This window comes from Biomphalaria glabrata, chromosome 1, assembly GCF_947242115.1.
Source record: "Biomphalaria glabrata chromosome 1, xgBioGlab47.1, whole genome shotgun sequence".
Classification (NCBI taxonomy): domain Eukaryota; kingdom Metazoa; phylum Mollusca; class Gastropoda; family Planorbidae; genus Biomphalaria; species Biomphalaria glabrata.
Genome location: NC_074711.1, coordinates 48,695,207 through 48,721,642, shown reverse-complemented (window position 1 = coordinate 48,721,642; position 26,436 = coordinate 48,695,207). Strand labels below are relative to the sequence as shown.

At 36.0% G+C, this 26,436-nt stretch overlaps 1 protein-coding gene across 2 annotated transcripts in view; it reads right to left on the bottom strand.

Moving 5' to 3' along the window:
• The window catches only part of LOC106075149 (zinc transporter ZIP13-like), an 84,543-nt gene that overhangs the window by 34,889 nt on the left and 23,218 nt on the right, over positions 1 to 26,436 (bottom strand). For both annotated transcript variants that reach the window (XM_056040874.1, XM_056040880.1), the window contains exons 2-3: positions 11,760 to 11,864; positions 1,437 to 1,540 (exon numbers count right to left, since the gene is read on the bottom strand). In XM_056040874.1, coding sequence (XP_055896849.1) covers positions 1,437 to 1,540; positions 11,760 to 11,864 — 209 coding nt within the window. The remainder of the gene's footprint in view (positions 1 to 1,436; positions 1,541 to 11,759; positions 11,865 to 26,436) is intronic.

The following is a 26,436-nucleotide window of genomic DNA, read 5'->3' as shown; positions in this document are numbered from 1 at the left end:
ACATCACATCACTCATTGTGAGTGTGGGACATAGTTTGTCCATCCCTGGTCTATCATATTGTGTCATAAGCAGAAAGTTACTCAAAGAAACATCCTCAGCATCCATTTATCGATGTATTTTCAGATATCTTAGACACTAGACATTCATTCATTTAGATTTGCTCTCTGCAAAGAAAGCTTGTTGGGTCTGTAAGCAGGAAACAATGATTGATATCTTTTTAAATTAAAAGTTCTTTTATTTCTGCAATATTATCATCCAATAAGTCTCTTTTGAGTTTACTGGAAAAAGTAATGACAAAAACTGTTGTGAACAACCGCAATTTATTCCAAGGATAACATTTAGTGGCTGGATGATCAGCTTTCGAAGTTCAAACTTAAGTGTAATTTGAATTGATCCAATGGAAACAAATTAGACAAAGCTAATTTTACTGGAATGTTGCCACCAAAAATACACAACTATTATACATATATTGATGTTCTTACGAATTTCAGTGTAAAGATGCTAATTATTGTTCAAAGCTATTGAACCATATCCATATCCTTAAAATATCTCATGAGATTATAGCTATATATCCTCACATAATAAAAGTTGGACATCACTGCTACTATTCAATTTATATCCATATATTTTTGTTCTTGGTATTCTATTCTTCGAGCGACTCGGGAGCATTCTGATGATAAATTAAGAGTCATCCAAATGAGAGTCTAGGCAACATCAATAGATCCCAATTGCTAGAATTAATTCTTGTCAGTAGAGCTCCCCGTCTCAGTGAGCCTGATGCTTGTCTAACATTGAACTAGAAGTGATAGAACCCTAAAGAATGACACTAATACTTGTACATTTAGACAGGTCAACAAAGGGCTACTCACTATTTGTTCATAATGTTTTGTTGTACAAGTTGCGGATGTTTAGCCTAAACGGCATACAGGTTTTGAACCGGCACCTTCGACATAGGGGTTACAGAGGTCATGTTTGAACCCAGGACCATAAGACCAAGCAGCCATCCAGTGTTGATTATCCATCACAACACAATATATGTCTTCACTTATTTCAGGTCTACGAATGGATGAAGAAAAGTAAGTTCTAGTTGGAGGTGACCAAACGTCAATCATTTGTACACCAATAATCAAATTTTAGAATTACTGGTAATTGAGATGTGCATTGGCGTGCAGTAAAAATAAAAAACTTCAATTTATATGGCAGAAATAGATACAATTATTTAAAATAAACCACAAAAAAGCAAATCTACTTACTCAGCAAACATACTATTTAATCTACTCCTATCTCAAGTTCATATGTAATTTATTATGCAACCAAATATAGTCCACATTTAAAATTGCAAGATGACATAGTTTTAAAAAATAATAATTGAGCATGTAATAAATTGTGCTGTTCCTGAAAAAAATTCGTTTACGGACTAAAAACCTAAGTTTACCTGTTCAAACTCAGTTTCATCCCCAAAAAGTTTCTCCATGATCATAAAGGCAAGTAGACCAGCTATAACCCACAAACCTATTCTTTTATGATCAGCCATGCTTTCTGAAAAATCAAAATTGATGAGTTAAAAAAGTATCAAGAAAAACCTTCAAAAAGAAATATTTTTTTTAAAAAGACAATACCTCCATTATACATCTTAAAATGAAATGAAATATTTTTATAAAATACTTTAATATTTTTAAAGCTTAAACTTGGTATCGAACTCATGACTTTGACACAGTCAACTACTGGTACGAATGATGCTATCCATTAGGCCATCGGGCATTGTATAGTTGAGTAATGATATATTGGTACTTACATTATATAAATATCTAGAAGTAGATATAGAATTCTGATTTAGAACTCTTAAGATCTAGACTAGATTTAGTTTTATATCTAGAAGGTAGATGTTATCTATATTAGATTTAAGTAAAAATATAAGTAAATCTTAGATAATCTATCAATAAACATATTGCTTTCTTGTAAATGTTCTTATGATAGACCTATAAATGTAGACTTAGAAGACGATGCACACATTTGTCCTGAACATTAATTTATTAAACTCTTGAATCAATAATTCCTTGCATTCGGAAATTCTGGAACGCAATAGTCCTTTCAAAACCGATGTTGGATTTTTTACCAATTGTTTAGCCTTGTTTCATGCTTTTAGCTTTCTCAATATGCTATGGAAAGGGTAGGGGGAGAAAGAATGGGATATCTGGGTCGATTTTACCGTAATTAGTTTGTTAAATCATAGCTCACTGCTCCTCAAGCCGACATACTAACCACTCTGCTAGTGAAATAGTTATAGATAGAGAAAATTGTATAGTTATGTATTGTTTGTTTCAATTTTGTGCTGTGATAAATAAAGGGGACTAATTCAGCTTATACCATCACTTCAGTCAAGTACTATTTCTTTCCCTTATCTTATCTTATATGATATAGACGTTGCTTCAAAAAAGAAGATGATTACGTCCTACACGTCATGCATTTAGTCAAGCACATTAACCAACGACCTTAATTATGCCAAGTCACTGGTTTTCCTGGCTAGCTCAGGCAACCCATTCCATGCTCTAATAGCGCTAGGGAAGAAAGAGCATTTGTACAAATTTGTCCTAGCATATAATAGGGAACGATGAATGTGCCTTTATCTTTGTGTCTTTCTGAGTATTTTATTAAATTTTGCTTTTGTATTTGAAGATAATGGCTCAGTGTTTTATGTATAATTGCTACTTTACTTTAAAGTCTTCTATCCTGAAGGCTTTCTAAATGTAGTGATTTTACTAAAGGTGTTACTCTAGTCAAATGTGAATATTTGTTTGTTATGAATCTCACTGCTCTATTTTGTGTCTGTTCCAGTTTCTTAATGTTTTCTTGAGTTGAGGGGTCCTAAACAGAAGATGCATATTCTATTATTGGCCTAACCAAGGTTAAATAACATTTTAGTTTTATGTTCTTATTTGATTTATAGAAATTTCTTTTAATAAACCCTAATGATTTGTTTGATATTTGATAGTTTCATCAATATGGCGATTCCATGACAGTTTTTCATTTATTATAACACCAAGCAGTGGCATAGCAAGGTATCCATGGGCCCGGGTGCAAGAATATGTTGGTGGGCCCCCTTCCCCAAAAAGATGAATGTATAGTGAGACAGAACAATTGAGTAATTTGAATGTATTGGTAAATTTACCATAAGACATTTCAATGCAAGTAGAGTAGCCTTTTTTATAAGTAATAATGTCTTTATGTTTGATTCAGTTAGGATTCAGACATGTAATAGTGTCTTAAAAGTCGATGTTTGAACAATTTCTTAACAGAATTAAACGACTTAAAGATGTTTCAACTGAATAAAGAAGTGTTTTATGAGTTCTACATTCTACACATTTACATTCCTAAAAAACTTCTAGGTGTAAAACTTTTAAATATTGATACAAACTATAATCTAATTCTACTTCCATCATTTAACAGTAACTAGATCGAACATTTTTCTGGCCTTCTAAGTAGCAAAGTCAGTAACCAGTGCATCTATTTCTAAACTTTTAGCTGTTTTTCGCTCTATGGAAAGAACACAAAGTGATGCCAACCTGCTCTGTGTCATAGAAATTCTTAAAATACTTTTTCCTATCAGATTTCAATATTCATAGCAATTTTAAATAAAACCTAGTTAGAGGTTTTTGTATAAATATAATGGAAATAACTTTCTTTAAGAACTATGAACTAAATAAATACTAAGCATTGGTTAATGATTGATACTTTTCCATGATCAATTTGGACATCTATCTATCTTCTAGATCTTTGTTATAAACCTGCTCTCCAATTCGGTTTCGCCATTCATTGTAATAGCATAAGCACGATACCTATGATGTTTCTTTTGCTTGCTTAATATTTAATGATACTTTTATTGTGTTGTAAACATTTTTAACATAATACAGAAGACAACAGAACAATATGATGAAGACTTACACTACTAGGCCTTTATGCTATAAACATTGGTGAATCGGATAAAATTTTTTATAACATCTCAGATGTTTATCTCATTAAAATCTTAGACTTAACTACAATTTTGTATTTTTTTTTTATTTTCTTCTTTTTTTTTTTTTTCTTTTTTTTTATCGTATTTTAAATACAGAAAATAAAAGAAACAGATTAAGCTTTTAAAAAAATGATTAATTAGTAGATGTGTCGAAATATTAATTCTTGACCATCAGGACTATCTCACTTGACCTAATTGTCATTGTTACTCGCCACTTTCTTTATTTTTCTGTACAACACAAGGGCTGAACACCATGACATTAAACCTGATGAAGAACATTTCCTTACATTTAAATAATAAATTTATTTATTTATAAATAAATTTAAAAACACATGGTTAATGTTTTAAAACTAATATAAAGTTTCGTGCCACCTTTTGGATATTTCGAGGGAGATTTTCATATTCTATATGGCTGCTATATGGCATGACTTTTTACAAAAGTGCAATTTTTTTTCTTTAGTGTCATCCCTAAGTTCTCACGTGGGCCACAACTGGTCAAGAATTATGGGCCCAAGTGCAATCAACCCCTTGCGCCATTGTTGCTACACCACAGGCTGTGGGCCTCTAGTGGTCATGGGCCTGGGTTCATTGAACCCCTTCGCGCCATGGATGCTATGCCATTGACACCAAGGTATTTTGCGTTTTTAGTCTGTGTTACTGGTTTACATTGAATAAGATAAGTGGAATTAATTTGTATTAGTTTTTTTGTTACTCTTAACAACTGACATTTTTCTGGGTGGAAAGACATGCTCCAATTTGATTCCTATTTCTGTAATTCACCTAATTCTCTTTGTAAAATTTCTGTATCTTGTGTTGTTTTTATTGTTCTATATATTATGCAATCGTCTGCAAATAATCTGACTTTTGTTCCTGAACTAATGCAATTAGGTAAATCATTTATATAAATTAAAAATAGTAGTGGACCCAAGACTGTTCCTTGAGGTACACCTGAGTTTACTGTTATTGGTGTTGATTTAGAGCCATTTATTATTACAGTTTGTTCTCTCCCTATCAGAAAATCTTTAATCCACTGATGCAATGGACCATCAATGCCAAAATATTTAAATTTTTTAAGCAAACTATGGTGGTGAACTTGGTCAAAAGCCTTGGAAAAATCTAGTAAGATAGCATATATTTGCTCACTATTATCTAAACCTTTTAAAAAATCATCAATTAGTCCTATTAGTTGTGTTTCACATGATCTATATTTCCTCAAGCCATGTTGGTATGAAGTAAGAACATTATGTTTGTCTTAGTGGTTTATGATGTTACTACATATTATGTGTTCTAAGATTTTACTTGTGATGCTGGTAAGTGATACTGGTCTGTTGTTTCCTGGGTCAGATTTTTCTCCTTTTTTAAATGGGGCGGGGGGGGGGGGGGGGGTTAACATTAGCTTCTTTCCAGTCCCTTGGTACTCTGCCCTTGTTACGAGATGATTGAAAAAGTATTTTGAACACTGGTGCTAGCTCATTGCTTAGTTCTTTAAGTAATCTAGTTGGAATACCATCAGGTCCAGATGCTTTATTCGGTATGATGTTGGCTAATAGTTTTTGGATTCCCTTTTCTTGTACTTCTATATCTCCTATGTTGTCTACTTGGTTCAAATTAAGTAATATGTCATTGTCTCCTGGGGCTTAGAAAGCTGATGCAAAGTATTTATTTAGGATGTTTGCTTTAGTTTCATTATCATTATGTATTATGTTATGTTCATCTTTTAATGGTGCTATGCCTGTTGTTTCCATTTTCTTAGACTTAATGTATGACCATAGGTTTTTGTTGTTATCTTTAGATATTACATTGTTTATGTATTCACTCTACAGCTGTCTGCTTACTTTTTGGGTTAGGTGTTTAATTTTTATGTACTTTTTATAAACTCTTTCTGCCTTAGTTTCTTTAAATTTTCTATATAAGTTTTCCTTCTAATTACAAAGCTTCTTTAATCTATTTTTTAACCAGCTTTTATTTATTTTGTTTGATGTGTATTTAGTTGGTATATGATTTTCTAAAATGTTTTTAAGATTGTTTCAAATGAAATTCCAGAGGTCATTGACTGGTTGGTTAATGTCTTTATCTGATAAGAATGTTTGTTGAAAGTTTAATGCAGCTTGGGGTAGTTGTTTTAGGTTGCATTTATTCCAGAGTAAGATTTTTTCTTGTGGGTTTTGTATGGGCTACTGACTGTGTGTTTTAATGATATCATGGTATGATAGACCAGGGATAATATCATAATCTACTACTAATCCAGGTCTGTTGGTTAAGAAGAGATCTAATGTGTTGTTTAACCTAGTTGGTTTTTTAATGATTTGATCTAAACTTCGGTTGTGTAAAGTTTCTATGAAAAGCTCATTTATGTTTTGGTGTTTATCTATGGTTAGTGTTTTCTAATTTATATCAGGTAGGTTGAAATCACCCATAATCCGAAAAACTGCATTTTTATTTTTTTCTTTAAGTGTAGTTAACTGATTTCATAGTCATAGTTCTTGCATGTACTCTAAACTAGAATTTGGTGGTCTGTAAATATTATTAGGGATGTTGAGGTGGTGTTGATTTTACAAAATGTTGATTCTATATTTTTTGAGTTAGGTAAGGTAATTTCTTCTGCAATAAGAGTGTTTTTTATTGCTCAAAGAACTCCTCCATGATTATCTGCCCTATTTTTTCTAAAAATTTCATAATCACTATTGAAAATTTCTGCATTATAAATTTCAGGATGTAGCCAGGTTTCTGTTCCTGCAATTATGTCTGGTTTCTCATGTTCTAATAAAATTTCTTAGTCTGCTGTTTTGTTCCTAATGCTTTGAAAATTTATTACTAGGGTTTTAAGGTATTTTGGTATTACTTCTTTAGTAGGTTTATTTAATGATGGTGTTTTATTAGTTTTAGCAGATTTAACAAGAGTGGATCTTGTTCGAGATATCAAACAAAATAATTAATTACCAAATGTAAAATAAGTAATTGGTTATTATTTTTTTTATTGATTCTTGTGTTTTCGAATAAAATAAATAATTTTGTGCAAATATTCAGCTTGATCCGAAATTGGGTGTCAAAGAAATAACGTGTACAAACTTATCTTATCTTCTTATATAATACAGACGTTACTTCAAAAAAGAAGATGATTACGTCGTACGCGTCATGCATTTAGTCATGCATATTAACCAATGACTTAAATTCTGCCAAGTCACTGGTTTTCCTGGCTAGCTCAGGCAACCCATTCCATGCTCTAATAGCACTAGGGAAGAAGGAGTATTTGTACAAATTTGTCCTAGCATATGGGACGAGGAATGTGCCTTTATCTTTGTGTCTTTCAGAGTATTTTATTAAACCTTGTTTTTGTATTTGAAGATTATGGTTCAGTGTTTTATGTATGATTGCTACTTTACTTTTGAGCCTTCTGTCCTGAAGGCTTTCTAAATTTAGTGATTTTACTAAAAGTGTTACTCTAGTCAAATGTGAATATTCGTTTGTTATGAATCTCACTGCTCTATTTTGTGTCTGTTCTAGTTTCTTAATGTTTTCTTGAGTTGAGGGGTCCTAAACAGAAGATGCATATTCTATTATTGGCCTAACCAAGGTTAAATAACATTTTAGTTTTATGTTCTTATTTGATTTATAGAAATTTCTTTTAATAAATCCTAATGCTTTGTTTGATTTTTTTGTAGTTTCATCAATATGTGGATTCCATGAGAGTTTTTCATTTATTATAACACCTAGGTATTTTGCGTTTTTAGTCTGTGTTACTGGTTTGCCATGAATAAGATAAGTGGAATTAATTTGTTTTAGTTTTTTTGTTACTCTTAACAACTGACATTTTTCTGGGTGGAAAGACATGCTCCAATTTGATTCCCATTTCTGTAATTCATCTAATTCTCTTTGTAAAATATCTGTGTCTTGTGTTGTTTTTATTGTTCTATATATTATGCAATCGTCTGCAAATAATCTGACTTTTGTTCCTGAACTAATGCAATTTGGTAAATCATTTATGTAAATTAAAAATAGTAGTGGACCCAAGACTGTTCCTTGAGGTACACCTGAGTTTACTGTTATCGGTGTTGATTTAGAGCCATTTATTATTACAGTTTGTTCTCTCCCTATCAGAAAATCTTTAATCCACTGATGCACTGGACCATTAATGCCGAAATATTTTAATTTTTTTAGCAAACTATGGTGGTGAACTTTGTCAAAAGCCTTAGAAAAATCTAGTAAGATAGCATCTATTTGTTCACTATTATCTAAACCTTTTGAAAAATCATCAATTAGTCCTATTAGTTGTGTTTCACATGATCTATATTTCCTAAAGCCATGTTGGTATGGTGTGAGGACATTATGTTTGTCTAAGTGGTTTATGATGTTGCTACATATTATGTGTTCTAGGATTTTACATGTGATGCTGGTAAGAGATACTGGTCTGTAGTTTCCTGGGTCAGATTTTTCTCCTTTTTTAAATAGGGGGGTGACATTAGCTTCTTTCCAGTCCTTTGGTACTCTGCCCTGGTTAAGTGAAGCCTGAAAGAGTATTTTGAACACTGGGGCTAGCTCATTGCTTAGTTCTTTGAGTAATCTAGCTGGAATACCATCAGGTCCAGACGCTTTATTTGGTTTGGTGTTGGCTAATAGTTTTTGAATTCCATTTTCTTGTACTACTATATCTTCTATGTTGTCTACTTGGTTCAAATTCAGTAATATGTCTTTGTCTCCTGGGGCTGAGAATGCTGATGCAAAGTATTTGTTTAGGATGTTTGCTTTAGTTTCATTATCATTATGTATTATGTTATGTTCATCTTTTAATGGCACTATGCCTGTTGTTTCCATTTTCTTAGACTTAATGTATGACCATAGGTTTTTGTTGTTATCTTTAGATATTACATTGTTTATGTATTCACTCTGCAGCTGTCTGCTTACTTTTTGGGTTAAGTGTTTAATTTTTATATACTTTTTATCAGACAGACATACAGAGTTAATAATAAGCTTTGTAAAAATATAGCCTCACTGCGAGAGAAAAAAAACACATAAGTTATGATTGCATGATCAGATTATATTCAATTTGGTTTGTGTGTGTTAAGCTAAGATATGTTTTGACTACAATATCAGGTGGTATTTAATAATATAATATGCATAAAGATATAGTGAGTTCATTCATTTAATGTATTTTCTTCCTATTGCAAGTATTGCTGAAACAACTGGAGCAATGAGCACAGGAAAGAGTAGACAAAAAAAACAACAACCTCTAAAACAAACTTATTGCTATTGTCAGCTTTAAAAAATAAAAATTCATCAGAACACAGTCATAAGAAATTGGATAAATACAGAGAGTAACAAAAATAATTAGGTCTGTAAAAAAAAGTAGCATCCCTTTTGATTATGAGTTCGGCATTTTCGAAGCCAAAAAGTTTAGGTGATAAATTCCAAAATCAAATGATCTTAAAATATAATCCTACAAATACAAACAAAGGACAAATTTTAAATAAGATAATATTACACACTAAGGAAATGGGTGTACAGTGCAACACAAGACATTCAGAAAATGAGTGTACAGTAGAACACAAGACACTCAGGAAATAGGTGTACAGTAGAACACAAGACACTCAGGAAATGGGTGTACAGTACAACACAAGACACTCAGGAAATGGGTGTACAGTAAAACACAGACGCTCAGGTAATGGGTGAACTGTAAAACACAAGACGCTCAGGAAATGGGTGTTACCTAAAAGTGTTTGACCTTTTGGATTTGAACAAAAAATTATGAGTACTAATTTAGATTGAATTAAGGCTAAAATCATCATGCTTCACCTGTATACAGTATTTTACTGATTCCTCATAGTTTTATGAAGTAGTTTACTGATTCCACATAGTTTTATGAAGTAGTTTACTGATTTCACATAGTTTTATAAGGTATTTTACTGATTCCTCATAGTTTTATAAGGTATTTTACTGATTCCACATAGTTTTATAAGGTATTTTACTGATTCCTCATAGTTTAACACTAATGGAATAGACCAGACTATACAAGTTTTCTCTTTTAATTCTACTCCAAGCCATGTGTTTTTATTTTATCTAAAGTATTTCAATGCTAATTTACGACAGTACTTTGTCATTTAGCTTCTTGTTTTTTCTTTGAGATATATTTGTTTACTCCAGCAATCATTTCAAGTAGGAACACAAAAAAATTGTTGTGCATGGATCGCTTTATCTGAAATGAAATTTATTAATATTACACGTATCAATCAAACTAGTGAAAAATCCATCGTCCAACACTATCATGTTGAGCAGTAAGGAAGGAACCCACTGCACAATACTAAGCTTCTACCTACTCTAAACCCTGCATGCTTTTTAAAAACAGAATTTCAGTTGCCTATTGAGCACAAATACAAAATTACTTTCACCAGTTTCTCCATGTTACGACTGTTAATTCATTTTAGCAAAGTTTTTAATTTCTTTCTTTTTTGGGATATTAAAATGAAAAAACTTAAACCATTCTTTTTTCTAATTGTATTCAAAGATTTTTTTGCATTTTGATAGCTATATTGCATGTGGACCACCATACTTAAGAAGCACTCATGTAGAATTAGACTTTCTAATAAAGATATGAAAATCAGACCATAATGCAGAATATACATACATATTTCATGTTTTGTTAATTAATTTTGAAACCAAGTAAATTGAAAAAAAAAGCTATCTACGACTATCTATTTCAATAATGTAGAACGTATTTCCTTTTTTCAATATCACACAAAATAGTTAATTAACAATAATTAATTGTGGACCACCATACTTAAGAAGTACTCATGTAGAATTCGACTTTCTAAATAAAGATATGAAAATCAGACCATAATACAGAATATGCATACATATTTCATGTTTTGTTAATTAATTTTGAAACCAAGTAAATTGGAAAAAAAAAGCTATCTACGACCATCTATTTCAATAATGTAGAACATATTTCCTTTTTTCAATATCACACAAAATAGTTAATTAACAATAATTAATTAAATGATTGTTTAAGTTTTTTATTTATTTATGTTTTGTTAGGTATAATAAATAACTGTTTTAAGTTTCAATTTAATCTGAGAAAGGGGATGTGGGAGAAATAACATGTACAATCATCTAAAGGGACAAAAACCCAAATAGTTAGCCATATCTCTGAATTAGTTTCCCTTGTCAGTATCAAATAAAATAATTAATTACCAGTAATTAATTAACTATTTGGTTAATTTTTTACATGATTCATCTAATGTCTTTGCCAATGAAAAATTGTGCAAAGTTTCACCTTGATCCAAGAATGGATGTGGGAGAAATAATGTGTTCAAACTTTTTACCATCCAGACAGAGTTAATGCTTTGTAAAATAAAATAGTTAAAATTGTAAAATAAATTAATGATCCTAACATATTTACTTTTTTTTCCATTTTCTAAGTTACTTTAAATAGTCGTTCAATTTTAGTTTTTTTGTTTTAAACAACGAAAGTTATTCTGTGTCAGTATATGGATAAAATGTTTAAACAACTTTTGGTATAAGAGTTGAAAAAAACAAACTACATAATTTATAGCTGTCAATATAAAATCTGCTGCTGAATAAAATAATACCAGCTTGTTGATATTTTTTTAATATAATACAATACAATATAATACAACCAAGGCTACAATTTATTTGAATAGGGCAGGTCTCTAGGTACTTATTATACCCCTCTAGATACCGGTACTTATTTAGCAGCACAGTATATTATGTAACAGAAAATAAAACCTCAACCTTTTTGAATGTCAGCCCATAATTCAGGCAGTAAGTGTAGAAAAACATCTCCAAGTAAACTACCAACAGCAAAGCTCAACATCAGTCGCAATCTTTTAGCAGGTTCTGAAAAAAATGTACAACAATGCTAAATTACACAGTGATTCTAATGAAACTATAAAACACACATTGCTCAAATATTACAACCGACATTATACAGATTGTTAATTTCAATCATCATCATCAAACTCCATTAGAGTGAGGGCTTGAGAGGCTCAAATCCTAGCATAGAAAAAGCCCTGGACAGAAACCCTGCCGTCTTGCGTAGTGTATAAATGTCGCCATACAGGTCGAGAATTTTGGGTTTCCCAGACCTGTCGAGACGGAGATCAGCAAGTCTGGGGCAGTCAAACAGAATATGAGGCACGGTTTCCTCTTCTTCCCCGCAGCGGGGGCACCGTGAATCAAAATTTGGCCATAGCCGCGAGAAATATGTGCCAACAGGACAGTGGCCTGTCCTGCACTGTGCTATAATAGCTTGCTCAGGCCTGGACAGCCTCCCCCACGGGGGAAGTGCGGTCAGGGTGCCTTATGCGCTACCAGACTCCACGGGCTTTTTGGGACTTGTCCCAGCACTCAAACCACTTTTCCATTTCTGTTTTTTGTATTATAGCCAGGGCTTGATGAAAGCTTATAGCCTGATCAGTGGGTGGAATTTGCACCTCCCTGGTGGGCCAAAGAGTCTGCAATTGTGTTGCCAGTCACACCTATGTGACTCGGTACCCATTGCATTATTACAGGGGTGCTATAGCGTTGTTTAATGTTATGTGAAGCCACGATGACAGTGTTGATATTGGGGGGCCATGGTCCGGGGCTTTGCAAAGCCTGTAGTACAGATTTTGAGTCAGTGACCACAACAATCTGTGTTGCCCTCAAATGTCCCTCGCTGAGTTGAGAGTCAATGACTTTTAAGGCTTCACAGACTGCCATGGTCTCCACGTCAAAACTGCAAACACTACCACATGGTCCAAAGATTTTGACTGTGTAAGAGCTAAGAAAGTCGATGTAGGCTCCATAGCCTGCTCTTTCAGAATCTATTGATGCCGACCCATCAGTATATGCAAAAATAGCACTGGGCTTGAAGGTATTAATGGTCTCCAGAGCTAGGATTTGAAGGTCGTTAGATGAACGGCTTTGCTTAGTGGCATTAGGGTCTACTAATTTCAAGCGTATGTCTGGGGTCGTTGGGCGACACCAAGGGGGAAGGGGATGAAAGCGTTGAATGTTTTGTCGGTTGGTGGAGAGGCCAGCTTCATCAGATAGTCTAGTGGCATGATACATAAAAGACTGCATTTGGATACGTCTTCTGCATCTCCAACCATCCACTAGTTTTTTAGCTGGGAGGTATTCATCCAGCCTTTTATACCGCTCATAGCAGGTCAGTACTGACCTTTCCCTCCTAAGGTTAATTTCAATAGATAGTCACCATTTAAACTTGTATTAGAATAATCTCTTATACTGAAAATGCACGGTCTGATTGCATTGCATATAATTCCAAACTAATGCCATGGGGAAGTATCTAATTGTTTCTATCCTTCTCAGCCTGGTTGTTACTGATGGTAAAGAGGCAGGTATCAATAGTTTCCGCACGATTATCAGAAGTAATGAATGAACCGATTGTTATAATGATATTGGCTAAAGCCTCTAAAGTAAACTCTGGTCCTTCTTTTTGTTAAGTGACTAAAGGGCCTTTCACTTTTGTAGCACAAAACATACTAATAAAAAATAGCATTTACACTTTCACTTCAGTTTCCCCCAGCTGAAGGTTAATGGGAACGCTGTAGGCTCCCACAGTGGGGTCCAGTAAGGTAATAAATTTTATAAAAGAAGAAAGAAACTTAAAGACCATTAAAAAATAATATTCCAGTTTTTTCTTTGCATATCTTCTATATATAATTCTAAATCCTGATTGTCTGATAATCAATAATTCTCCCAATTTCAGTGGATGATAACATTGAAAATGTAACCTGTTATATTACTTAAATTAAGACTAGAAATGTTAAATATGATTTTTAGTTCAGAGTATATCATAGATAGACAGCTTGAGGACATAGTCAAGGCGGAAGTCTCTAGATTATTATGTTGAATGACCACACCTTGAGCAACATATCAAAATCCAGTTTTCTTTAAAAAAAAAACTTGAAATAAAAAAAAACAACCAAGCAGCAAACTTTAGCACACTGGCGGATCCAGAACTTTGGAGTGGGGGGGGGGCGATTTTTTTCCAAACCCTAACCCTAACGCCCAGTTAACCCTAACCCTATGCATAAACGTGCGTACAGCATATATATATATTCGATATATGAGAATAAAATAAGACTGTTTCTCAATCTTCGGCGATAAAAACAGAAAAAAAAACAGTCTTTCTCTTGCAAGCTTGGGGGTCTGGGAGAGCGCTGTAAGCTTCTTCAGTGGGCTTCGCCCCAAAGCGTTTCTTGCATTTTTCTCTGCAGAAACGCATTCTTCTGACAACTACAGCTCATTATTTATCAGTGGGATTCGGGGCAAAGCCCCGACGCCATAAGCGTTTTCTTGCATTTCTCACTGCAGAAACGCATTCTCCTGACATCTACAGCTTATTATTCATCAGTGAGGTTCGGCGCGAAGCCTCGACGCTAAAAGCGTTTTCTGGCATTCTTCACTGCAGTAACGCATTCTCCTGACCTACAGCTCATTATTCATTCTATTTTAAAGTGCCTTTTGAATAATGAGAAAAATATTCTAATAAGAATTTATTGTCCCTTAATACATTGCAAATAAAACCGATTTGTTCTTTGAAAAGATTAGATACCCCACATATTTAGATTAAGGTTTTGAGGATAGCCGCCGAAAGAAAAAAATTTGATTAATAATATTCAATAAAATTCTAGCATAAATTGTGAGTTATAGTCCTAAATTTATTTAACTAGAAAAATATGAGATAGAGTAAAGGTTGGTAAAAATTGGATAAGGAAAAGATTATCTGGCTTTTGAACTCATCTCAACCGTGACTGTTATATTGAAAATTTCGTTTGAATTATAACTTTTCCAAAGCAAAGTCTTTCTTAAAATAGTTATGATAAATTCATGTCAAATTACACAAACTCTGTCTGGAAAGGGGAAGGGCGGTAAAATGAAAACGATTAATTCTCGCTCCTTTTTATAATTTCTGCTATTGATTGCATTTTGCATTAAAGAATAGGGGTTGGGCGACTCGATATAAGAATTTACTTTATAGCATATATAAATTATATTAGTGACAGATTTTTTAAATTTTGTAATTTCTTACTATAATACAAAAAGAAAAAAAAGTATTGATTTATCCTATGGGGGGAAGGGGATTGCATGTATCGCACTTCCACCTGTTTATAATATATAGATATTCGACTAATTTTGTTCATATACTATGATTTCTCCATAAAAGTAGGACCGCCCCCTCTCCCCCACTCAAAAGGTTTAGATGGGAAGGGCGGTGGAGGTATTCGCTCTTCCCCTTCCAATCGGCCAACAGGTGAACGAAATTATATAAAGACCGGTTAAAATACCTGTAATATACTAAGTCAATTCATAACCTTAGAAACAAGGCTTTATTTCAATAAAACACGACTGATACACACAATAACACAGTACAGACTGGTCAGGATTCACAGACTACGATAATGCGAACACGATTACAAATACTAGCACGATTACAAGCACGGGTAACACACAAGTTCATTTAACGATCACTCCATTCACCCCTCCTTCATTTCTTTCTGGGTCTTAGGTTATAGCCATGCGTATGAAGGGAAGGATCCGGAGGTATCTCTGGCGTAGACTTTTCTCCTTGCAAGTCGTAACTGTCCTGTACGGGACTCGAGTCAATATTGGCCTCTGGCATTGGGTGGCTCCCCTGTGAGTCCCTGATGACTTCTGGCTGGTTGTACATCATTGGGGTGGGACTCTGTGAATTACTGATAGTTTCGGGCACGTAGCGACTCCCTGGTGAGAGATCCAAAGAGTCACCGACCTCTTGAGGCAGAATACCGTTCTCTGGTTCGAAATAGTCGTTCGTGGAACTTTCCTTCGGCGCCAGCTGCCTAAGCGACACTGTCTCCTCCCGGCCATTTGGAAATCGTATATGGGCGTACTGTGGGTTGCAGCTAATAAGTTCAACCTCTTGTACCAATGGGTCAAATTTTGAAGATCTTACAGGTGATTTTAGTAATACTTTGCCTGGGTTCTGTAGCCAAGTAGGCAAGGATGTTCCCGTTGGCGATCTTCTGTTGAATTTGAAGATCCGTTCGTGTGGAGTTTCATTAGTAGAAGTACACAGTAATGATCGAATGGAGTGAAGTGCCTGGGGCAACACAGATTCCCAATGTGATAGTTCCAACTTCCCTGAGTCCAATGCTAATAAAATAGCCTGCCACAATGTTTTATTCAGCTTTTCTATTTGACCATTTCCTTTTGCGTTATAGGGCGTTGTCCTGCTAGTGGCTATGCCCTTAGAATGTAGATATTCTGTAGTTTCTGTGGACATAAATGATGAGCCACGATCAGAGTGGATGTAACTGGGTGTTCCAAAGAGGAAAAATAACTGGTCGAAGCACTTTATTACTGTCTTAGATGTCATATCAGGACAGGGAAAAGCGAATGGAAACCGCGAATATTCGTCAATCATTGTTAACAAGTACTTGTTGCGAGTAGCTGATGGCAAAGGACCTTTAAAGTCAACACTTATTCTTTCAAACGGCTGAGTGGCCTTGATGAGCGTACCTGCAAATTCCTTATAGAATTGCGGTTTAATTCTATTGCAGGTTCTGCATTGTTGAATGGTCTGCCTGACCTCTTCAACCGAGAAGGGTAAGTTCTTTGACCTGACATAATGTAGAAGTCTAGTGACACCTGGATGACACAGGTAGTCATGGTACGTCTTCAGGCTACTTTGTTTCGTCATGGTTGCACAGTGCCCTCTAGACAAGGTGTCTGCTGCTGTGTTGGCGTTCCCAGGTCTATACTGTATATCAAACTTGAAGCTTGCCAGTTCCAATTTCCACCTTTGTATCTTATCGTTTTTAATTTTCTTGTCATGAGTGTCTTTAAATATGTATGAAATAGACCGCTGGTCCGTAATAAGGGTAAAATAATTGCCACACAAATAATGCTTCCATTTGCGTATAGCTTCAATTATTGCAGTTGCTTCTTTCTCTATGGCAGATTGATGCCTTTCACTAGGTGAAAGAGTTCTAGAGAAGAATGCAATAGGTCTTCCGTCCTGATTTAAAGTGGCAGCTACTGCGATGTCAGAAGCGTCAGTTTCCACAATTAGAGGATGGTCATACTTTATGGTGAAAATTGCTGCTTTCTGCAATTCTTCTTTCAAGTCTTCCAACGCTGTTTTTACTTCTGTAGGTACAGGAAAAATTTGATTTTTCATTATAGGATACAATTTGTCGGAGAAATTTTGTATCCAGTGAGCATAATATGCCAAAAGTTCTACAATCCTTTTCTGAGACTTCAGATCTTTTGGAGGTGGAAAATCTCGCAGAGCTTGAAATCTATCAGGGTCCGGCTTTAAATGTCCTTTGGATATTTCATATCCAAGCAGCTTTACCTTCTTAGTAGCAAATACACTTTTACTTTCGTTGAAAGTTATTCCGTATTCCTGAGCTACCTTCTGAAAATGCAACAGATTTTTGTTATGGGAGTCTACATCTGTACCACATATTGTTACATTGTCGACATAGGCAAACGTGTCAGACAACTTTTCTTTTTCTATAATAGTGTCTATGGTTTTCTGGAAGCAAGCTACACCGTTAGTGACCCCAAAGGGTATTCTGCAAAACTGGTAGAGTTTACCACAAGCTTCGAAGGCTGTGTATTTCTTTTCGCTCTGTTGGATAGGTATTTGGTGATAAGCACTCTCCAGATCCAATGTGCTAAAGATTTCATACCTGGAAATTTTCTCCACCATTTCATCCACTCTAGGCATGGGGTAAGCGTCCAGGTAAGTAAATCTATTTATAGTTTGGCTATAATCAACGACCATTCGCTTTTTGTGCCGCTCATTGGTCGTGACAAGGACTTGAGCTCTCCAAGGTGATTTGGAAGGTTCAATGATACCGTTTCGTATCAATTTCTCAACTTCAGCTTTAATAAATTGTGTGTCTTGGAAGGAGTAACGACGAGATTTAGTAGCAATAGGTCTGCAATCAGGGGATAAATTTGCAAACAATTGTGGTGCCTCTACCTTCACAGCATTGAGCGAGCAAACATGAAATGCAGGTCGACCACCTTTGAATGGAATTATCAGTTCTTTGTGTAATGCGAGGAAATCTAACCCAAGCACTACATCAGTGCAAAGTTCATCTAGTAACGAAAGTTTGAATTGATTGTAAACTTCCCCTTTGTATTTTAGCGATGCAAACATGTGGCCTCTTGTGACGCTTGACAGTTGAGATGACGCCATAGAAATTTTGTGCTTTGAACGTGTCACTGACCAATCGTATTCTCTTGGTATGTTTGAAGAAATGTAGCTTTCCCCGCTACCAGTATCAATTAGGGCTTTTAGGTTCACGCCATTTACAGAGATGTGTACTTTTGATTTAGTTAAACCAGATACAGACGAAGTAGCAATTAGTGATGTTAGATGTGTAGAGTCCTTAATGCAGCTACAATTTTTACAAGATTGTCTTTTAATCTCGTGGCTAGGAGATGTTTTGACTTTTGTTTTGGTTATAGGAGTGTTGCGAGACCTGCAAACCTTCGAAAAATGTCCATTTTTCCCGCACGAATGACACATGCAGTCTTTGGCAGGGCATTTCGCTCTGAGATGCCGACTACCTCCGCAAAAGAAACATTTAGTACTCACTGTTGCGATTGTTTCTGAGTCCACCATTTCTTCGGTTGAGATTGCCGATGACGAAAGAGTTGACTCTACCAATTGAGAAGGAGTACTAAACGAACTGGATTCTTTTTGGGCCATGTCGAGTGTCTTGGCAATATCTAAAGCCATTTTCAAGTCAAGGGATCTTTTCTCAAGTAGCCTCTGTCTAATTACACTCGAACGCATGCCGCTAACAAAGGCATCGCGAATGGCGTCCTCTTCATTTTTGTCAGCACTGACAGCTCGGAACTGACAATCTCTGGCCATCACTCTCAGCTTGTGTACAAATTGATCAAGACTTTGATCGACTTCTTGTTTGCAAGTTGCAAGCAACTTTTAACAAGTTTTAATCATATAGATATTTAATTGATTCTGTTAGCATGCTGTGATTTCTACAAATAAATAGGACCGCCCCCCCCACTCGAAAGTTTATGGTGGGGGGGGGGCGGATTGATGCCATCGCCCCCTCCCGACCCTGCCAAATCGGCCAAAATACTAGAAAGGGGGGGGGCGAAATAATCTAAAAATAGGTTGAAATATAAATAATTAGTATATATTATTAACATAAGTAATAAATACGCATACAAATTGTGTGAATTCTATACTATAATTCGTCCGCCCCCCCTTCGGGGGGGGGGTGGGGGTGTCAGCCGAGTGGGGGGGGGCGATCGCCCCTACCGCCCCGCCCCCCCTGGATCCGCCAGTGCTTTAGCATACAGTTTAAATACAATAGTGAATCTACTATATATTAGCAAATTTCCACTCATTCATTGATCAAGAGATGCGTTAAACCGTCATACATTCGCATGAAATTTTTGTTCACATCTTTATTTGACCTCGTAGACACTCCCTATGAACGGCTTTTGACATGTTCGCAACCCGAGGACCGCAAGCCTTTGTATTTTATTTTCAGTATTTCATCACAAGACCACAGTCTACATATAAAACATTTTTTAAAATATCACGAATTTCATATTTTTAAAGCAATTTTTTTATTTTCCCTAAGTGTAATTATTGTTTTTTTAAGCCTTACGTCATTTACACTTCTTGTTAGACAAAACCAATCCTAATAACATTCATAAGATAGATAGTGAGTCTTTTTCTTTTCTTTTTTGTAGAGAGAGAAACAGAGAAAGATTGAGCAAGGTTTATGGTAATTTGTGTCACTAAAAAAAAAAAGGTAATCTTAATAGCATTAAAAAGATAAATCTATATCTATTGTCATTTCGCTACATTGAAAAGTGACACAATTTTGAAATAAGCTGAGATAAACGATTACAAAAATTGAATAAATAAGACCAAATTAATATTTCTTTTCACTTAGAGAACAAAATACCAAAATAAAGGTAGAAAAGGGAACGTGACATTCAATTGGGGGCTTCAGAAGAAGTAAAAATAACCAAAATAAAAAAAAAAAAAAACAACACAGCTTATACGAAATATAATTGTATCAATTAGTTTGGATCACTCATGTCATTAAATTTGTCTAAGATCTAGACCAACAACAATAAATCTGTGTGATTAATAATATTTTTTACCAACTGTTTTTGTTTAGCGCTATTTTATGCTTTTAGCTTTATAATATGCTATGATCCTATCCATGGGGGAAGCCAGGATTTTTCTCTCCCCCCCCCCCCCGCAAAAAAATATGTATGTGTGTGCGTGTACATAATTAATCTTTATTACATTCTGACACTTCATTCTTTCGGAAGACGTTTATTGTACCCTAGAATAGGTTCTTTCTTGAGTTAGTGGAAAATTGTAGACTCCCCGCCATTACCAGTAAGAGGGTCTGGGGGAGCTCTATGAGGTCCCCCAGCGCGGGGCGGAGCCCACCTCCAAGCACTATATCCGGTATTGAAAACCAACAAAATGTATATTCTGTGGTATCTACAGTACATTATCCTGCTATTAAAAAGTTTTATTTCAAAAACCTTATGTGCTATTCTTACTAACTTGGATCCTCCCGCGTCATTCGGGGCATTGGGCGGTAAGCTGCTTCCACAAAAATCTGTCACTGGCAATGTCTGAAGCATCTTCCCACCTGCTCTGAGGACCTACATGAAAGTGTGTACTAGGATGTCCCTGTTTGCGATTTCCTCGTAATGGCCTCCATGTTATCGCAACTCTTAGTATGTGTAATTCATTTTGTCGAAGACTCTTGTATGTTTCATGTCACATATTTCTTACTAGCAGTACACACCGACTACGCCTGTTGATTTGTGTCCAAACTTTATATAATACAAGAGTCCATTAGGAAACATAGTCATTGAACATTGGTCGGTTTCTTCCGACTGTTTCGATTTTTAGTTCTATTGTCCTGTTATCGTCGTTTTGGTTTTTAATGGATGTTCTTCAGTGGTTTAGGGTCATTCTGAACAATTACTATTCGTCCATATGTATACTGAATAAAATTTCCAAACCAACGACCACAGCCATCAATTCTTTCTCAATCTGTGCTGTTAAAGATCTTAAAGCATACGCTATTGAATTGTCATCTTGTAATAACGCTGCTCCCAAACCATTTTGGGCTACTATCTGCTTGCAATGTAAAAACTTTGTAAGGGTAAAAATATCTCAACATGCGATGAGTAGATAGTTTCTTTTATGTTGTTGAACGCTTCTGTGCAATGATAAGACCAAGCAAATGGTGTGTTCTTTCTGTTTAATTCCGTTATGGGCTGTAAATCTGTAAACAAGTTCTGGAACAAAACTTGCCAGATATTGAACCATGTCAAAGAACCTTCGGTTGCTGAATATTTTGGCCTTGTTCAAATCTCTTTTGCGTATATTTGCCTTTCATGATGTTGCTACTCAATTATTGCAGGGTTGCTTTGCATATCTTATCCGTTTGCTGGCCGTCTCATACCCTCAGCAAACGTCTGCACTTTTTCAATGTTAGATAGTCTTGCTAGTTGACTATCTTGTAATAATTTCAGAGGCATTCATGACTAACTCCAAGACTTACTTTGTCTCTAATTACACTATTTTCAAGGTGTTCAATCCTACACGTTTTGGCCAGTCTTCTCAAATTTGTGATGTACTTAATAACGTCCTCCCCTTCTTGCTGTTCATGATTGTTGAAAATATCAATGATAGGTTTCATTCGTTTTCCCAATGCAAATTTTTAAAATTTAAATTCAATATTTCTATCATTTGTCGTTCTTTTCTTTTCTCTATTTCAAGATAATCATACAAATGTAAAGCGTTTGTTCTTATTATATGATAATCAACTAATAAATAAGAGTAGAAATAGTCGACACGGCCGATTTACAAAACACTAATACACAGGCTTTATTCAACCATAAATTTTCCTTACTCTAAGATTGTATATATATATGTAGTTTCCTCTGCTTGAGTTTCCGACGGTCTGACAATGTCTTCAGTTGTGCTGGTAGTTTCTTCAGCCATCGTAGAATCAGTAGGTTGATTACTGGGAGTCAGGCTTTGGACAGGGCAGTCAGTATCAAGCTCTGTTCCAACTCGGATTCTCATTTTCTATAACTCTTTGTTCCTCCCTAGGGGCTAATTCGTAATGTTACCTCTCGACAGTTGGGTGTTCGGATAGTAGCGTACTGAGGGTTGCATGTTACTAAATCAACTTCTTCTGTTATACGATCATATTTAGACGATACAATGTTCTTCAAAAGGACAGAACCTGGACTGGTCAACCATGTTGGCAAAGATGTCCCGGAAGCACTTCTTCGGTTGAACATAAGAAGTCGTTCATGCGGTGTCCTGTTAGTTGCAGTGCATAGTAATGACCGAATGGACTGCAGGGCATCATTTAGTGCTAGTTCCCATTTAGCTATGTCCAGTTCCTTAAAATTTAAAGCCAAAGTGATGGCTTTCATAAAGTTCCGTTTAGTCTCTCTATTTGTCCGTTTCCTTGCGGACTATATGGGGTCGTTCTAATGGTCGCAATTCCTGTCTGGTGCAGGAAATGCTGCACCTCTGTAGACATAAACGAAGTACCCCTGTCAGTGTGGACGTACGCTGGAAATCCAAAAAGTGCAATTAGTTTATTGAGACATTTAACAACAGTAGAGGAAGACATATCGGGACATGCAAATGCAAATGGGAATCTAGAAAATTCATCTATTATGGTAAGAAGATATGTATTTCTTTAAACAGAAGGGAGAGGTCCCTTAAAGTCCATACTAATTCTCTCAAAAGAATGAGTCACTTAAATCAGCTCTCCGGTCGGCTGTCGAAAAAAAACGGGGCTTCAGCTCAGCACAAGTTTGACATTGTTCTATTACAGTTCTAACATCATCACAGGAGAATGGAAGATTTTTAGCCCTTACATAACGCCCGGATGGCAAAGACTAGTATGCAGCAATTTAAGGTCATTGCGAGTGAGGGCAGATAGATACTTTCTGGTAAATGTATCAGCTACAGTATTCTGCTTGCCAGGACGATAGATGACATCATAGTGGAAACATGAGAGTTCTAGTTTCCACCTCTGGATTTTTTTCATTTTAAATTGTTCCTTTGTTTGACCTGTTATACATGAAAAAGACATCGCTGATCCGTAACAAGTGTGAACACTTTACCAACTAAGAAATGTTTCCATTTCTTTCTCAACTGAAAAATGTTTTCTTTCACTTTTTTTAATGAACGAGAGAAGAAAGCATTGCGTCGGCTATCTTGGTTGAGGGTGTTACGGTCCGTCCGCTGTGCAAAAACAATCGATCTCATCAAATTACTCAGGAATTATTTATTTTATTTTTGCCGCATTAAGTGCAGTGAAAAGGTTTGTATCCAGACTCTCCCCTTATTTTAGCACAAATGTCAAACCACATTTGCGAATCACCAGTTCGTCCATCTGGGCAAGCTTCCAATATTCTATTCTAATGTCAAGTCAGTCAACCTTGTTGCTTTATCACTAGCGCGAGACGATCTGGACTCCTTTCATCTTGCGAGGCAGCCAGACTGTCCCTTCCCCTTTGCTTAGACCCTGAGCGCACGTCACGCTTGACCTCTAGACAGGTGTTCTTAATACCTCATTGGCAAATGAGTGGAAAGAGCTAATCTTGACCGAATGTCACATTATCTATCTTGACTTATCACATGATCTATCACATGCTGTCCATCCCAATCCCTATTTCCGACCAAGCGGCATATAAGACTTCTCCAATCGCGAGCAGTCGTCACATTTATTTAGAACGTTGAGGGGCGTTCATTTACAGATTCCATTCATTGTGCTCCCTTACTCTTGTTCTTTTCACTTGGACCTTGTGCATGATTGCGACTGGAGACATCGACTGGTTACTGCTACGTGGAAGTCCCAGAATCGCAGAATCCCCACACTTCCTGTTACGTGGAATTCCTGCCTGTCGCAGAATCCCCACACTTCCTGTTACGTGGAATTCCTGCCTGTCGCAGAATCCCCACACTTCCTGTTACGTGGAATTCCTGCCTGTCGCAGAATCCCCACACTTCCTGTTACGTGGAATTCCTGCCTGTCGCAGAATCCCCACACTTCCTGTTACGTGCAATTACAGCTTGCTTCCTGATCAGAATCCTTGATCTTCAAGAACTCCTGTTCCTGTTGAATCCACCCTTAAGTCTGTGGCTGGAGGAAGGAACCGTGGCATCAGCGAACATTGAGTAGGCCTACTAACCTCCACATCCGAAGTCAATTCTCAGCACCCGCAGCCTGTCTGATCATCATTGATTTTGCCCCACCCCGCCGTGTCACTCCCACTCCGAGGACACCTAACAGCGGCCGGGCTACTCTCAATCCAACTGCAGTCTACAGCACCAAGGCAGAGGGATAAGCTTCTGAGACATCGACCAACTCAGGAACTTAAGAGTTAAGTCATACGAACAATAGGGCATTTACACGTTCAGCAGTCAATATGATGAGTTAACCATCTCATTTATCTTTACTTACTTTATACGTTACTTTAGGATGTATGATTATACTCCTCACTTTTTGTAATCCCTCCCCCTTTCATTTTAATTAAATTAAACTATTTTATCTTCTTGACAAAAGGGATTCTTTTATCAATTGTATGTTACCTGTGAGTTCTGTTTCCGATCTGTAACACACGCTGGTCTATGGTGGCATTAAACACCTAGACCTAACATCACCAAAACTAAACTATTTCAATAATTAATTGTTTTTAATTAAACACACCTCACAAAGCCACATGGCAATGGAGGCCTTTCCCAGCGACGCGTGACAGAGGGTAGCCGTAATGGCTCTATCAGAAGCATCCATCAAAATTAAAGGACAATTCGGATCGATAGTATATACAGCGACTTTTTCAAGCTCATTTTTCAAACTCTCATCCTTTATCAGTTGTTGAATTTCCTTCTCTATAAACTCTATATCTCTATATCTGCTAGATTTTGTAGCCACTTGGGTACACTTTGGCGATAGATTACTAAATAGGCTAGAAGTCTCTACCCTCGCTGGCTGGAAAGTACTCAGGCACAACGATGGTTTCTAACCATCGAAAGGAATATACAGATTTATTAAGTCAAGTCCGAGAATGACGTCGGAGCACAAATTGTCCAGTAGAGAGAGAGTTTAACTCCTTCGAACCTTTCATTTTTGAGTCGTATGTTTGCGTAGATATGTCCTTGCGTGATTCGAGATAGATGGGTGGAAGCCATAAAGATTCTGTTGCCTGAGGAACATGTCAGCCATTTGTGCTTCTTAGCAATGTGCGTCGAAATATAGCTTTCACAGCTCCCAGTGTCTACTAGGGCTTTCAACTGCACGTTGTTGATGAAAGATGGAATCGTAAATTTTTTTAAAACTTAAAGGCTGTACAGTAGCGATAGCAGAAACTGTTGAAGATTTCGATTTACATACTATTTGAAATGACCCTTTTTGAAGCACTGATGGCATGTCGCTTCCCTTGCAGGGCATTGTTATGAAATAGATTGACTGTATAAGTGTCGTAGAATCTAGACGAATTTTTCTGGGATGCCGTATTCTCTAACCATTTCCCATAGTGATTCTCGATGGACACTATCTAACGCTTTCTTAAAGTCTAGGAAACTGATCGTTAGATGTTGTTGGTACTCGAAACTTTGTTCTAGAAGATCTGCTCTGCACATGATCTGCCTCTTCGGAAGTCTGCTTGCGCTTCTCTGAGCCTCTCATCTACAGACTGTTGATGCCGTCCCAACAGAACAATGCTGAAAACTTTGCCCGGGAGAGAGAGGAGAGTAAAATACCCCTCAAACTGTTGCAGTCTGCCAAGTTGCCCTTTTAAGGAAGCTTTACAATCACCCCTTTTTGCCAGTCCTCAGGGACTTTAGAAGTTCGCCAACAGAGATTTAAGAGATCAGTCAATCTGTTAACACAGACTCTCTATGTAATCTTCTTTGATATCCGTTTCCACACAGGTTCCACTCACCAAGTTTCCACCATGAAGTTCTGACGTGTATAGAGGTATTGTAAACCAAAAATATTTTTATAAAAAGACAATGCCTCCTTCATACAACTTATTGAGCGATTATTTTTCTCTTACTCACTAATGAATGATAGATTTTTTTTAATGCAATATTTTTTACCCACCACATTCTCCCCCCCCCCTTTTTTTCCGAGAAAGAATCCTGGTTTAGCGAATGTAGACCTATAGATCTAGTAGACTTTATACAAGAACAACATTTCAAAATACATTTTTAAAAAAGACACACCTTCATTATACAATTAAAATTAAATAAATAAAAAAAAAGATAAATAAAAATGTTTTAGGTCAAGCTGGGAATCGAACTCGTATTTTGGCCCCCTCAGCCCCATGAATCAACGAGTCTATCCATTACGCC